The sequence below is a fragment of the Gavialis gangeticus genome, unplaced genomic scaffold (assembly GCF_001723915.1).
Source record: "Gavialis gangeticus isolate Ggan-Ray unplaced genomic scaffold, GavGan_comp1, whole genome shotgun sequence".
NCBI lineage: Eukaryota > Metazoa > Chordata > Crocodylia > Gavialidae > Gavialis > Gavialis gangeticus.
Window position 1 is genome coordinate 54575476 of NW_017728993.1, and position 17228 is coordinate 54592703.

The window sequence follows — 17228 nt, forward strand, 5'->3', positions numbered from 1 at the left end:
AATACACACACACACACACACACACACACACACACACACACACACACACACACACACACACATTACAATCAGCAAAGAAAGTCTCCGGCGAGGTGTAAGAATCTTTAGAAACATCTATTTTGTTCAGGAAAATATCATCATCTTCATGATGTCTAAGAGCATTATTGCTGCCGAGGTAAAGGATGCAGAATATCCAGGAGTATGGAAAATAATTGTGTAGGATTTCATTTATACGAACTGTGTTGCTCTCCCTACTAGCACCAGGGAACTGGAGATGGAGCCAAAGAAAATCTACTATGCATCAGCTTGTCATATTCAGCTGTTTGATCAACTTTGTTCCCCAGGAAACAAGATACTCCTTACAATAAAAGCTTGATATAAATACAGACACCTATAGATCAAATCTATATCAATAGCTATAGATGGATAGAACCCCAAAATATTTTCAGATAGTAACATGCACAGACTTGCCATTAGTGAATGTCTTCATCTGACATTCTTTAATTGTTAAATAATACCATCCCCATTTGCACAGGGTGAAAAATGGATAAGCAAAACTATGTCTTTTTAGCAGGTGTGATACAACTGCATTGATTTACAGTGCTGTAAGTGAAAGCATGACATCAGATATGTATGGAGGTGGCAAAATGTCATCATTGCAAAAAATGTGGCTTCTGCACACAAAAATATCAAAACAAGCATGAATGAATGTTTATATAATCATTGTTTGTTTTTTCCTGACCCTCTAGCAAAGGTACCAAAAGGTTGATGTACTCATTTTAGGTGCAAGACAAATGCTAGAAACCTAAATTAAAATTTTCAAGGTGGGCTAAGAGAATTAGGCACCCCACTGAAAGTGATTTACGCTTCTTTGAAAATCCCAGGCTTGATTAATCCTGACAGATTCAAAGTACTTTGCAATACAACAGTGAATACAGAAAATGTAATGCATATAAATGGTTCCCATTTACATTATAGCATTTTAATATTTACTCTCTCTCTTGTCCCATATTTTCCTGTTGTTCTTGCTTGTATCTCCTTTTTACTGCACTTCTTATCATCCCCCCAAATACATCTTTTTGTTATACATTTTATTTCATTCTATGATTCCTGATTTTCTACTACTTCCTTATCTCTCTCATATCTCTTTTTCCTCCTGATTTTTTCCAGCTCCACTAAGCTATCTTTACTTTTCCCACCATATGGCTAGACAGCTGTTACTGATATTACTGAGTGAATGAGTTGTGAAAACAGTTGTGCAGAAGCCAATTTTACCTGCAGTTCTCATCCTCTGTGGGACCAGAAGTCCTGAGAATGGGAAGTGGGGAAATGATGTGTGAAACAAACCTTGATGCTTCAAAGAAAGTCAGCATGGCACAAAATATGGTGAGGGACTACCTGGGACTGATCCAGTTTAAGTAGACATGTGATTTCAAGGAAGAACAAGTGGAATGCCAATTCTGACATGTATGAATCATTAACTCCAAATTCATTTATGGGAAAATCCAGTCCCAGGTAGTCAACCTGAGTATTCCACTGGAGTATTTTCCACTTGGAGGAAAGTATAGGAGAAATCCTAAGACTGGGCCAGAAGTGGAGTGTAACAACTCTTTCCATTTTACTATATTTCTCAGGCAGAGGGAAAGACCAGAATATCCATGTAATGGTGAATCAGTCAATCCTGATCTGCCTCCACAGCTTCTAACCCCCTTCATATTACCAGGGAAATATAGACCTTGAAGAGGTGGTTCCACAGTATACAAAAAATAAATATTCCCAAATCCCACAACTTACCTAAATACTAAACTAATTCAACTGCTCTTCATATTTGTTGAAAGCAGAAGCAATATTTATCCATTTGTGATCAAGGAGTTTTGATCATTAAGGTCCAGATCCAGCAAAACACTTATGCATGTGCTTAATATTAAGCACATGAGTAATCCCAGTGACTTCTAAGAGACTACTCATTCTATAGTGTTAATGCTGTGATGTTCAAAAACACAAATAATTATTTTAAAAGATCACACCTGACTCTTCAAATTCGCTGTTGTAAGCATTCCAGGTCTCACTTATGCGAAGCAGGTTTTCTTCCATGGCTTGAATGTCCATGTATGGACAGTTGCATTCTGGGAATTTGGGGCCACACTGACACCAGCAATCATTGTCCTTGCAGATAAATTCCCCCTCAGAATTGCAAGCAATATAGCTCAGAGCTGCTTGCACAAAACGCTCCTGAAGATATTCAGGCAGGATGACCTGAAGACCTTTAGGAAATAAAATAAGAATAATCTTATTAAATTATGAGGAATGGTTGAGCCAAATAGTGATGGTGATTAAATTCAGCAATCTACATATCCTAGTAATAAAGAAACACGTAGATACAGAAGGAAACCAGGTGGCCTACTGATGCCAATTTACCTATTTTTTTTTTGCATTTAAACTATGCAATGTTTTCTTTTCTCAAAGTTTGAACTCATTCCCTGTGACTTCAGAATATCAACTCTACTAACTAGCAACCTGCATTCTTCAGATAGGTTTACTGGAGTGCTTTCCTTCTGGAGAGACTGTCAAAAAATAAGAAGGCAAGGATTACATCAACTTTTCTTAAGAAATCTTGAATAAATAGAATTGTAAGAGCTTTGCTCTAGGAAAGCATGCATTTGAATTACAATCTTGATACCAACAGTTGACTAGTAAATTTTGGAAGCACTGATGTAGGGAAAACAATTCTGAAAGACAGCAATTAAGAGAAAATAGAAAAAAAAACATAACCCGAAAAAATGTGTGCAGTAAAACATTATCATTCTTTATTAGAATGTGTTTCCTTGTTGTTTTATCACAGCATGATATGTCCAATATATTCTAGTTATTTTTTTCATTATGCCAAGAAGACTAATGGGAAAGAATGAAAAATATTCAAGGAGGAAACTTTCTGAACAACAGCAATAACAAATTTAAGTTAATGTTTCATTTATTTTGAATATAGTTGTTTGTTATTTTTGCTTCATTAAGTATGGTGCAAAAATAGACCTATGATTATTCATTAAGGATTATGATTTTATTATGTTGAACAAAATAAAAGAGGAGATTTGTTGTTGGACTTTTTAAGCTACGAAATGCTGTTTACTCACACTTACAAAGACTGATGCATCAGGCTAGGGATCCCACTGAGTTCAATGGGTATTGGATCAGCATCAAATGAATATCACCCAGCACATTTGGATTTCAAAAGGGTCTATGTGACTTAGGAGCACAAGTCCCACTGAAAGTCAGTGGGATTGAGTGAACAGATTTCCAAAAAGTACAAATGGCACCTAACTCTTATTTGAAAGTCTAATTGTAAATATGGGGTTCAGGCTAGCTGCCACTGTACCTTTGAAAATATTCCCCTGAGCTCCTAAATCAAGTACTTTTGAACATCTCCCCCTCACCTTCCTATGAAAAAATGAAAATTCAAGAGGGATTTTCACTACCATGTCAAAAATATAAATAAGATACCTTTAATTATTCAGAACTTCTGTGACCAGAAATTAAGATCTACTATTACAATAATTTTGCGTATTATTTGCATGAGCTCAGTGAGTAGCATGATTATATGGTAATTAGAGCATTCTAATTTAGTTATGCCTGTCAGTCATGCTAGCTACAATATTAAACCAAAGAAAAAATATATCCAGCCATCTTATAAATATTGATCTTTTGCCAAAGATATGGAGATAGATTGTGTTACTCAATTCACATTAAAAAGTACCTAATACCATGAAATCCCTTTGGAATAACAGAGAGAGTTGTTTCTCAATGTAAGGGTAGATTATTTGTTATATATGCCTCAATTCCACAGGCACTCATTTTAGTTCATGGAGATGTTATCCTTATTTTTACATACACAAATACATAGCAAATATAATAAAACAATATTGTAAAATTTAAAAAAGAGCCTACCACAATAAGAGCACTGATGCTATTACTAAAATGAATTCTCTTTGTGGGTTTCATCTGCCTCATATCAAAGCATGTAAAACACAATTGTGACTCAAGCTTACTTTAAAAGCACACTGACAGACTTAGGAAAAGCCTTGAAGTTCCAAAGCATAAAGAACATTTGCATAGGCAATCCTGACCCCTTGCTCAACATATCTATATTACATAGTTTAAGCAGCTCCTAGCATTATGATTTTTTGTTGTGATGACAATCCAATGGCATATGTCAAATCTTAGATTGATATAATAACTAATTTTCTCTTTTACTGACAAATATTATGTGAGTGCTGGGAGAACATGTCAAAATGGCAAAATTATTTTTAAAAACTCACTGAAGGGGTAAATTCCAATGAAACTTACAAGATTATCTTCTGAGATTTTTTATGTCTATAAATTCAGACAAGATCATATGATTTTTAATCTATGTTGTCCTTTATGTTTTCTTATAAAAATCCAGAGGGAGACGGAGGGGAGGGAAAGAAGAATGTTGGCATAATCAGCAAGGAGCTAACCCGTCTCTGAAACTGTGTGTTGATAATTGAAAAAAAACCACTTCATATAATCAGCCCACCTATGCCCCAATACTGCAAACACTTCATAATGAGAGCACCTGAGTAGTTCTATTGAAATCAGTTGTGCTACTCACAATTGCATATATAGCATTTAGCAGCAAGTATTTTCAGAGCCAGAGCCTTCATTTGTAAATTATGAGCCAAATACTTCTCTCTTTACACACATTCATTACCCTACTGGTATCAGTGGGTTTACTCAAATAGAATTTGGTCTATGGAAGAAGTAATAATAAAGCAAGTAGAATATGTTTTATTTAAATAACAATAACAAAGAGTCTTACATGTGACTCTACTACACCTCTTGTATTGACAAGCTGTTAAGGACAGATTCTGCCACACCGTGATGATGACAGGTAGTACCTCTGGGGTAGTTTTTGACAAAAAAGGATTAGGGCAACTTAAAATAAACATAAGTATCTAATGCACTGATTCTCAACCAGAGTGTCGGGGTACCAGGGGTGCCACCATATCCTTTGAAGGGTGCTCCAAGGTGTGATGAGATAAGCTAGATATGAGGAGACAAGCAGACAAGTGCAAGCTCAGGCTCATGGGTACCTGACCACTGCCCTGACCTCACTGCCTGACAAGGCTGTAAGCACAAGCACCGTCAATTTTTGAAATGGGGAGCTGCTCAATTCACAAAAGTTACGGAGGGGTACCTTGAATCTACTGAGGGGTGCCTTGAGTCTATTTAGGAGCGCCTCAAACCTGAAGAACCACTGATCTAGTGAGATTTGTAAGACTGCCCAAGCAATATAGGTGTTTTGGGGTTTTTTTTAAATTAAATCTGTGAGGTTTTTTTAATTAAAATGAGAGCCAGGTGCCTAAACTGCCTTGTTGTTTTTAAAAATGCACTAGGCATGTAATACCTTTAAAAACCTGTCCATTCCTCTTCACATGTATCTAGTACCACTCAAAGTATAGGTATTACTCGAAGTGAGCAGACATGGCAAATCATGTCTAAGTGGTGCTGTCTGCTCTGTGAAATCTCTGGGACTTTTAGCTGGGTAAACAGTGAATAAGTGATTGCTAAGTAGAGCTGTAAAATGTTAACTACATTATTTAAATTATTTCTGATGAGTACAGATATTGTTTCTATTTCAGATGCAACATGAGTTACTGACATTTCCTTTACTTTGTCTAGAATGTAGTCATCGGTCAAAAAATTAGGAAAATGACCTTTTATGAGGGGGGGAAATGAAAAACAAATAGCCTGATAAATGTCATTCCATTCCATAAGAAATTAACAAAATTGCACCTACGTACCTTGCAACTGAATCTTATTTTCAGGACTCTGAACCAGAACAGAACTGACAGAATCTAGGTTGTCATAGTTACTGCAGCCAAGAGGACCAGTCCGGGTTTCTGTTACCTAGTGGTAAGGGAATGGAAAACCAGTTGCTATATTATTCAGAACAGACTAAAGCATTAAGAGCTTGTTTTATGGAACTCCCATCTATTTCAGTAAGCTGCATACTATAGACATTAGCAATGTGATATTGTCCATTTTATCAGCTAAAGGTATCAAAGCAAATATTGTACAAGTACAGCAGACTTTTTATATTGTTTCTTTTATAAAGAACTTAAAATAGACTTTATCAGTCTGACAAAAGTTATGATATATTTCCATACTGCTGTTAGTTAAAGTGAGTTTGGTAAATATAGTTTAATAAAAAATGGACTGTAATTTTCATAAAATTTAAATCATACATGGAAGTAAGACTGTAGCTAACAAAGACCAAGGGCTTGATTCTCATCTCGTACATACAAATCTTACTCAAGGATAACTTCATAGTCTTTGGTGGATATGCTCTAATCTGCTGATATGTAACTCAGGAGAACATAAGGCCCTGGAACCTTGATGGAAATACCTGTAACAAAGCAGGCTTACACATTTCATGAACTTGCTGGATTTCTTTCAATTAGGAGATCTAAAATAAAACCAAGCATCTTTAGAAATGTAACCTGTTGTAATCAGAAGCCTAAAGAAGCCTATGACTGTAGGATCAAAACACAGTTGGACTGATCAAACAATCATTCCAAATTGTGCTGTGTGTTAGTGAGTGAGGCCTGAGCACTGAAAGAGGATGGATCAATCTGAGTTTAATAAATAAATGGAGATGAGAAAAGGAAAAAGTGGAATTCTCCATATTTCATATATGAATATAAAGATAGTTTTAATCTGCAGAAAAGGAGGATAAGGGCTAGACAATGACTTTAGGCACAGCCTTGAGCAAGGAACACTGATTAAACAAGGTTCCTAGGAACAGCGCTGAGACAGAAATCTGAGAATCAGAGTTGCTTCCTTATTACTTCCTTTCTCCAAGGCAGTGGGCCTATATCACTGTTGTCACTATCTTTCTCTCAGGTAGCTCCAGGGAGAGCTGAATGACTTCTGCCCTTTACTATAGGTTAGATAGCAAACTAACAATCTAACCTTTGGTCTATAACTCAGGCTGGACATCTTGTGATCTTTTCTGTATGTACCAGATTCATCTAGTTCAGAAACTCCATGAGAATTACCATGCTGGTATTTCTATTTCCAGTTCAATGTGAAATCAAGCATGGATGCACTGGATTTGTTAGCTCATCTATGAAACTAACTGAACCTTTCCTAATCCAAGAAAGTTTATATTCAATTTGAGTTTGAGCCAAAAGTGCATAGTGGGTTTTATATGTTTCCAAATGGGTACCTTTACATGGTTTGTCACATTTTCTTTGAAGTTAGTGATGTTCCAAACATTTTTTAAAATTAATTATTACCATGGATGAATAAAGATTAAAAAAAAAGCTTCAGCATCATAATTCCATTTTATTCACTTCTTTTTTCAGTGGAGAATTTTTTTTTTTAATTTTAGAGACAGTTCACTTCATCACCAAAGACAAAAGTAGCACATATGCAACAAAAAATAAATTTATTCACAGTGGATGTAGTTCACTATCGCACTGCAGCCCTTAATACTAACTCTTTCATTGTAAATTGTTCAGACCCAGCACCAAATGTAGGGGGTATCCCCAGCAAGCCAAGAATGAATGTAGTCGTGTGCATATATATGAGCTACCCTTTGGCAGGAACACTCCAGGGCAAGGACTGTCTTGGGTTTTGAGGACATGGACATAATATTCCCATATTGAAACCATTCTGTGCTAGAGATATAGGAATTGGAAAGGGTATTTAGGGCCATACAGTCTACTCTCTTGCATTTGCTGGCAACTACTTGTGCAATGATGCTTGAAAATCATGACTTTGAACACACACACACAACCACAATCATAAGTAAATACTGGGAACACCCTAAAATATGCCAGAAGAAAACAGAGAAGACAAGAACACCACAAATATCCTTCTACTGCAGGGCCAGGGAAATAATTGGTTAATATATGCTCAGAGAATTCCAGGAAAATGATAATGGCCTGTGCTATAGAAGAAAACAAAAACATTCAAAGTCTTTGTCAGTTTGACCTAGGACAATAATTTCTTACTGACTTCAGATTTTGAGAGAAGAGGAAGACTGTTTTGTCTGAGGTGGCAGAGATTCCCCTGCTGCAGCTGTGAAGTCAAGTATAAGGGCAGGTCAGTCAAAAATTCACAGCCTTAGCTGTGGCCAAAGTCTTAATGTTTTAGAGGAAAATTATGATCTCCCCTCTTACCTTTTTCTGTCTGCCGGTGCATCCTTTCTCTGACTGAGGTCCCTTCCCCATTGTTTCCTTGTTCTGTGATTCTGATTCCCACCATCCCCTCACACCACTTTCTTCCACTTCATCTTTGTGTGTTTTCTGCCCATGCCCCAGTGGTGATGCCAGAGGCAAACTCATAGGCAGGGGAGCTTGAAGCATGATGGCCAGTGGGTCTAGGTGCAGTCAAAGCCTGATGATCCAGGGGGTGGAAATAGAAGGGTATGTGACCCAGAGAGCCCTGCATAAGCTCAAGCCTTAGCCCAGGAAAGGGCAGTCTGGCTGTGGAAGCCACAGGAGACAGAACCTTGTCTGGGAGGGATGAGGCTCGCAGCCCAGACTGCAGTAAGAGGACTGTAGCACTGAGTATATGGAAGCTGGGGACCTGTATAGGAAGCAAGCTAAGTACCCTGGGCAGTTTCTGCTTGGAGCCCATTATCAAAGGGTGTGGTGAAGCCCATGGGGACATTCCTTTGAGCCGGTGCTTGTATTTTGTGGTTTTTGTTTTCCTCGGTGGGCCAGACTGTGGTTGCAGGGGAGGCAGAGACCACTGAAAGGGGATAACTGGGGACATCCTGAACTTACAATTCCACTGTGTGGACAGAGGATAAGAACTAGAGTATATTCTGTGGCTGACTGAGGCTGAGATTGTCTGGACTATAAAGTAGGAATCTGGCAGGGGAAAAACAGGACTCAACGCCCTGTGTGACAGATATTGCGGGGTCTGGAACCTGGGTCTTAACCAAAGCTGGCTCAGGAGCTTGCGGACCTGAACAGTGGTCCCCAAGCTAGAGGGCCCAGAGAGAATAAAATTGAGATGAGGCTAGGGGAGAACCTTGGACCAGACAGTGCCTACCTCTTCAAAAGCATGTCTTGCCCTGTGCAGTTTCCCCTTCTAATTTTAACATCAAGATGTGGCAGGAGAGACTAATGAATAGGGGAGAAACTGGAGAGTGTAGCTGCTAGTAGGTCTCTAGAGGCAGATACCATGTAGCAGCACTCATAAGCAGCCTAAAGACCTATAACTTTTCTGTGGATTTGTGTGCAGTTTGTACCACCCTGCTTCAACTCTCAGTAATACTGGGCTTGATTATCTATTGTCCCATATCTTGTAACCTCACTCACACCTGTGCAAAGTGAAGAAAATACGCTTCTTTCTCAGTCTTCATATTGTGTTCAATTTGCAATAATGCACAAAGCTCAGAACAATGAAAAATCAAGCTCATTGTGTCTGGAGGCAAGCATATTGTTTCCATGAGCACTTGGAAAGATACACAGCATGGGTCCCTGCCATACCCTTTAGCAAGGTGCAGCTTGAGTTTGGCTCATGATCCCTCCTGTCTATATCCACTGTGAAGTCTCTAACAATGATGCCATTTAGGGGTGTGTGAAATGGGCCCTATTCGATTCAGATTCAGCCTGAATTGGGGACAGTGATTCGATTAGTTGATTTGGATCACTGGCCCCAATTTGAGTCTGCAATCAGCAATTCATACACAGACATAGCTTTAAATGTTTTTTGTACATACTTTGTGGTACCAGGTACAGCTCATGAATGCTACAATGCTGGGGCACATGGAGCATCCTACAGGAGCATGGGGGGACTCCGCGTGCTCAGCGGTGAAACTAGAAGTCGATCACAAGTACTTCCAGTCCACTTCCAGGTCCACCAGGGAGCATGCTGGGCAACTGGCCATGAGGGGACCCCGGGTGCCCCCCGGACGCAGGAGGCACCAGTTGCCTAGCCAGAAGGGTACAGGGGAGGAGCCCCCCATAAGCTCTCCAATGGAGCTGGAAGTGGACCAGAAGTGCCTCTGGTCCACTTCTGGGTCTGCTGCCAAGCATGCTGGGGAGACCCCCATGCTTCTGTGGGACACTCCATGCACCCCAGCATCACAGCATTCATGAGCCACCTGCTACCTAGAGTTATGTAGAAAAAACAGTTAAAGCTGTGTCTATGTTTGAATCGCTGAAACTTTCTGAATCGATTCGCAGGGTTCCAATTTGATTCAGAGAAATTAAAGGGTCCTCTGATTCGATTTACTTTTGGAGATTTGGCCACCGAATTGGTCCGAACTGAATAAGGGACCAAAGCTTTGCACAGTTCTAGTGCCATTTCCTAACATTTCCAGCCCTCATAATTATTTATCCTGAACCAGCACAGAGCCTCTCTGACTTAAATAGATAATGGATTCACCTATTCACCTTTTGCTCTGACCCTCAAAAGCCTCCAAGACAACACTGAAAACCTATTTTCATGTGAGTAATCCCTATCCATATGAGGAGTGAACCCTAATTCAGTGTTGAAAATAGCAAAGATCTCTAGGACAAGCACCCATGTAAAATAAGACAAACACACATCAGAAAATACACACATCTGTAAAAGCTTGTGCAGAGAAGCTCTTCACACTGGATGTAGATGTGGCAGCTATTATATTATTTATTCTGTTTTGGAAATGTAATTAATATTCTTAAAGAGCAAACATAGTTTGTTGTGTTAGTATCAGTTTTACAGTTGTTTGTTTTAAAGGCAATACAAAGACATGTCATCATTTTAAAATAAACATGTGACCATGTTTTTAATTCTCATTCATTCTCAATTAGTGACTGTAGTAAGGAAGGACAGTAGTTATTATGATGGGCTTTTATTCTGTTCATGAAGATTCATTCTTCATTCAAATGGATGTTGCAAGGCAACTGAAGAGGTAGGAATTATGACTCACTTGATTACAAAGATGGCAGACCTGTTTTACTGAGGTGATGAGAGAGTGGGAAAAAGTTACTCCTATATTATCAGTCTGACCTCAGTGCTTTAAACAAACTGCAAAAGTATACTTAAAGAATTACATTCTCTCTCTGCTATATATATGCGTTTATATAAATACACACACACAACCCCCATCCGTGCGTGTGTGTGTGTGTGTGTATCACAGCTAGGCTGTGACTTAGACTATAAACCCATACAAGAGTTTAACACTGTACTGGATCACAGAAAACACAGGCCAACAGTACATGTGCTATATAAACCTCCAGGAACCAGGAGCAAGTAGGGATGGAAGAGGTATGCCTCTAAGCTACTAAACTTCTGAGATTGCTCCTGCATTGCTTCAGCTGACACATCACCACTTGGTCAGGCACACGTGTAAAGTTGTGTAACTAGATCTTCACCTAATATCAGCTTCCATAGCTCAGTGGCATCCAAGGAATTATGCAGCTTTACTCCTAAGGATCTAAACTACAATTTTCACACATATTTATATAACCAAAATATATATTTTTTACATTTTCAAAGTAGAGCTTTCCTCTGATGAAACTCCTTCACCCATATATTCTTACCTACTTCACACAAAATGTACTGAACATAAGATAAAAGGATTTGTATTGAGAAAAAAAAATACACTGTATTCCTAATTAATGATAAGGAAAGGCCAACAAACAGAAAGCTGCATGAAATCCAGTCTCTCAGAGATGCCTGTTACCACTGAACTAACTGATATTGTTACAACCATAACTTTTACAGACATAAAAGTCCTGCTGAATGGAACTTGTAAAATATGAGAAAAACGAATAGGGACTTGTAAAATATGAGAAAAATGAAAAACGAAACAAATTAAATACATACTATTTACCAAATCCATCTCAACTGTTTCCTCGCATGTTTCTCAATAAATGTAAGAGGCTCACTTTTTCCATAACTCATTTTAATCACAGAGTTGGCTATAAGAATAGTGAATATTAGGGCTGTGTGAGGCTTCAGTCCCTGATTTGATTTGGAAGAGATTTGGCCCAATTTGGTGGCCAGATCTCTGAATCCAAATTAAATCAGGAGAACCTTTAATTTTTCCAAATCAAATTGGAACCCTCCAAATTGATTTGGAGAGATTTGGAAAGATTCGACAATTCAGACAGACAGAGCTTTAAATGTTTTTTCTACATACCTTAAGGTACCAGGTGGCTCATGAATGCTGCAACGGGCAGATGGAGCGTTCCACAGGAGCATGGGGGGCTCCTCAGCACACTCAGCAGCAGGCCCATAAGTGGACCAGAAGCACTTCTGGTCCACTTCTGGCTCCACCAGGGAGTGCAAAGGGGGTCTCCTGTGCCCCCCTGGTTTGGCAACTGGTGCCTCCTGGGTCTGGGGAGGCACTTGAGGTCCCCCCACAGTTGATTGCCAAGTCAAGGGAGTCAGGGGGGGTGGCCCAGCATGCTCGGTGGTGAACCCTGAAGCGGACTGGAATTACTTCTGGTCCACTTCTGGATTCACCACCAAGCACATGGGGGTCGTGGCCCTCAGCGCTCCTGTGGGATGCTTCATCTGCCTCATCATCGCAGCACTCGCAAGCTATGCCTGGTACTTCAAGGTGTGTAAAAAAAACATTTAAAGCTGTGTCTATGTCCGAGTCGCTGTTTCTCTGAATCAGCATCAAATCTTCAGATTTGGATTCAGCCAAATTGAATTGGGGACAGTAATCTGAATCAACAAATTGAATCACTGCCCCCTATTTGGTCCAAATCCAAATCTGAATTAAATATGGTCCATTTAACACACCCCTGGTGAATGTCAAATTAATCCATTCTAGAGTGATCATGTTACCACTGAAATTAGTGGGATTTTTGCCATAGCTGGGAGGTGAAATTACATTCATTTAATTACTTTTTTGAACAAAGAATTATGACTTCCAAGGTCATCCTTTGGAACTGTTATGTCTGAAGGTGAACAACAGTATGAGGTAAATTTATAAATGGTAGATAAAAATATATAAAATATAATGTGTACAATCATTTGAACCTACTGCATTAATGGTGGAAAATGACAGAAAGTCATCTTAGACTTATTCTGTTTTCTAAGACATGTAGGCCAGATGGAGTACTAGCATATGAAGGAAAACAACACAGAATAAAGTTGCTTAATAACCAAAAGCTACTAAAAACAAATAACAACAGTCTGACATGAAGCAGGCAGGCTACTCTCAAGTGTCTTGTTTCCAAAGATTATCACAGCATAGGTTTCCCTGGGCATTAGGGTTTTCAAATCCCAGAAATAAACTATAACATTTGGTATTAATGAGACAACTGCCTAAAGTTTTCAGTCAGTTAAGACTCAAAGCCATGGTGATAACAATCCGATTATAGGTGCACTGAAAACAAACCTCCTAGCTCTTTAGTGGGACTGACTTCTTGTGATATTAGTAGGTAGTATTTCTCTAGAAACAGTGTACCTTTTTTTCAGTGATAATTACAGCTATGAAGAGGCTTTCCTAATGAAAGGGAAATACATTTTTGCAGCAATAGTTATTTGGTGTGTCCAGGTGACAATTTTCAAGTGCATGTTGCTAATATTCCTAACTACTTGCCCCTGGAGAGCCAGTGTCTTGTCTTACATGACAAACTACTATCCTTCTGGAAGACATTTTAAAAACATAATTGTATTTTAAGGAATATAACTTAACCAATACAAAAAAAGAAAAAAAAAACAACACCAGCATGAGTTACTTATGGAAAGTCATATCCATCAGCCCAACAGATGTAGTACAGACATTCAATGCATTGTTCTACGTTTTGAATTTTAAGTTGATAGCATTTAGAAACAAATTTGGCATATTTGTTTCTACTAGGGGGAAATGGAAGTGCCTACAGAAGGAAAAAATGGAATGCCCTTGAATAGAATGGTGGGGCACGGGGTCAGGAGTGGGAAGGGGTGAAGGACGAGAACACACCCAAATCATAAAGAACCACTGGTAATAGGGGACACTGGTATGATGACTGTGGATGGAGCCCACCCCCCTCTACCACCCCTGCTTGCTGGCTGGGTTCTTAGGGGGGGAGTGGGTGGGGTGGACTGGGTCCATGTGCCAGGGAGACTCCCTTCCCTCTCCCACCACAGCCTCTTGATACCTGCATCCAGGAACTGTCCAGCCCAGGTTTTTGCCACACTAGGAATTGGGGATGGGGTGGAAACAGAGCCTGTCTGCCATATGGACCTGGCTCAGCCATCACCAAGAACTGTACCCACAAGCTTGGGGGGATCTATGCAGTAGAGAGGCTGTTTTTTCACTCCTCCAGCAAGCTGCACACAGCCTTTTCTGTCTCCTCCCTGTGACAGCCCACAGGTGGGGCTTGGCTGGTGCTCACCTGAAGCAGACAAACACCAGCCATGGCTAGCAAGCTGCACAGCAAGGGAATCCTCAGATGGTAGCAGAATACAACCTACACTGAACCACAATGGATGTTGTACAGACATTCAAAAAATGCTGTAACCTAAAGAATTTTAGTTTAATACCATACCCATCAAGGGTTAATTTAGAGTGGGATCCACCACGTTTTAAGTGCTTTAAGTTCTGTGAATGTTACAGCCTTAAGCATTGTGACAGGGGGCACACTCAGGGCTGGGTCTCATGCTGGTCTGTCCACTTGCTTCTATGGGGCAGTCTGCCCAGTCTCACCTGCCATGACTTCACTGTTCCCATAAACTGGTGGTATAACGTGGGAGATTGCCCATTTCCTGCCCCAATGCCAGGGGGTGCTATCTATGGCTCTGAACCTCCCCTACACTGCAGCCCATGCCTCACAGATGACATCTACATGATGTAGGCTATGGCAATCATAACCTACACCATAACTGGTGCTCCAGGGTCTCACAGGGACTCTCCCTCCCTCCCTAGAGTAGCAGGACATTGTGCTTGCTCTTTAGGTCTTTCTTTTGGCCCACTCTCGGCCTCCTTGCAGTGGAGGGTTTACCAGGGTCAGGACTTGCCCCTAACTCTCTGGATGAGCCCTCTACTCAGCCTTTGTCCCACCTACAGCCTCAGGAATCCAAAGACATACCTTGGCTTACTCCTCACTCCTGGGGTTCCTCCTGTGCTCACTCTACGGCCACTACACCACGCCCCACCCTGAGGTCTTAGCATCTTCATGATGAACTACTCATGGAGCTGGCCTTTGCACTGCCCTTCAGGCTTTCTCCCAGTTTGGCTGTACTCTATGTGGGGCCATGCTCTATGCTCCCCACGCTACCCTCTCTGGGGTCCCTGGAACCTCACATCCCTGCTAGGCTCAGGCACCTACACACAAGCATACCTAGCCCCTACTCCTACATCTCCACACTACCTCCTCTGGGGTCTCCAGGATTTTGTATCCCTGCTGGGCTCATGTGGCACTCCACTTGCCATGCCAGGCCCCATTACTCCCACAACTGCCTCCAATCCCCACCCAAAGATGGGGGCTAGGGTTAAGGCACCCCTCCTTGTGTTTCACTGGGGAGGAAACTGGCCTGGCATTTCCTTGGGGCTCCCATGCCACTGGGAGCCCCACCAGGCCACCGTTCCCCAGCAGGCTGCAGTTTTAGGTCATGCTCAGGACCAAGAGCCTCCTGCTCCTACCTGCTAGATGTCCCATGCAGCTCAGCCAAGTGATGTTTCTGCCTGACTATACTTTATATTCCTAGTGCTCAAAATTGCTGCTACTGCCTGTTTTCTGCCCTTAAAGTGGCAGGCACCCAAAGGTGCACTGCCACAAGTGCAATGTCTGAACCTAGCCTTTTTTTCTGAGGGTCAAAGAAGAAACAGCAATGCACACATAGCTTCTGGCATGGGAGGAAAAAGTATAGGCCCTTGGACTGGGAGGAAAGGAAATAGGGCCATATAAAAGTCAAAAACATGCAGGAAGAAAAAAAGAAGGAGTGTGCATAGAGTAATTGGAAGACAGAGTAGTGAAAGGATGGTAAACAGGGAGCTAGTAGGGAGAAACGAAGAGATACAAGGCGTGGGTACAATGAAGTCAGGCCACTTCAGTACTACATAGGGATTGCATTGAGTTCTTCTGGTGGAGAGATCTTAGCAGGATACTGTATAATGCCACAGAAAGGGTAATAGTTGGGAGCAAGTATTGTAATTATCGCGCTCCAGAAGACTCTAGCATCATGTGCGTCAGTGCCCCCTTACTGAAAAAATGGCAGTGGGAGAGCTTTAACAAGACTCCAGCAGTCTTGGCACCTTGTGTATTCAGCCTCCTCACACCTCCAAAAGGTGATGGGGACCCTTTAATTGTTGAACACGATTTTGTAGCTCAGGGCACTGAATTGTATATAACCCATGTTGTGGATGTTTCAATTAAAGCGGTTCATGAGTGCCACTCTAATTACAGTGCCCCTCCCACCTCCAGAGCACATATAAAGACACCCTAGTTGTCTCCTTCCTGGCTTTCCTGTGGGGCACGTAAAATAACCAAAGGAGTTCACAGTGGCTTTAGCATATTTCCTCTCCTCCTTCATTAGTTATCTCTAGGACTTTTTTGACAGAAGTGATCCCATTAGATTAGAAGTAAACAGAAGTACTTTGAAAATTCTAAATCTAATTATTTAATTATGTTTGGATATTTCCATTTCATTAAATTTTAGTCATTTGCATGAACAGTAACATTATTATTTCAAAATTTTCAGGCTGAAGCTGCAACTCTGCAAACAATAAGAAATGTAAATGATTAAAATACAAAATTACAAAGGAGGAAATGTGTAAGTAACACATTTTCAAATTAATGTAATGCCTTAACAGCCTACAATTTTAGAGCATCAAAAGAATGCAAAGACAGAGAAGATGATCAACCAGACCTCCATTATCATAGAATACATTGTCTCACCATTGTAACTTGCCTGAGGCTTGCTTATAGAATGAAGAGTTAAAATAAAATAGTTGGAGAAGAGTTAAAATAAAATAGTTGGAGAAGCACTGAAGACTCAGAGGGGAGGGGAGCCGGGTGTCCAAGGGGGGTGGTCGCTCCTTAAGGAGACGATCCTCCAAGCCCAGAGGAAGGTAATCCCCAAGAGGGTCAAAGGGGGCAGGAGAGCATATAAGCCTCCATGGCTCACTAAAAACATCCGGGAATGTCTCCTTGCCAAAAAGGAGGCTTACTCCCAATGGAAAGGAGGGGTCATCACTAAGGAGGACTATTCAGCAGTTGCTCGGGGATGTAGGGGGATGGTTAGGAAGGCCAAGGCAGAGATGG

General features: G+C 40.7%; 1 protein-coding gene across 1 annotated transcript in view; it reads right to left on the reverse strand.

Moving 5' to 3' along the window:
- The window catches only part of BRINP3 (BMP/retinoic acid inducible neural specific 3), a 404685-nt gene that overhangs the window by 91619 nt on the left and 295838 nt on the right, over positions 1-17228 (reverse strand). Inside the window, exons 6-7 of the mRNA XM_019501735.1 lie at positions 5820-5925; positions 2028-2264 (exon numbers count right to left, since the gene is read on the reverse strand). Coding sequence (XP_019357280.1) covers positions 2028-2264; positions 5820-5925 — 343 coding nt within the window. The remainder of the gene's footprint in view (positions 1-2027; positions 2265-5819; positions 5926-17228) is intronic.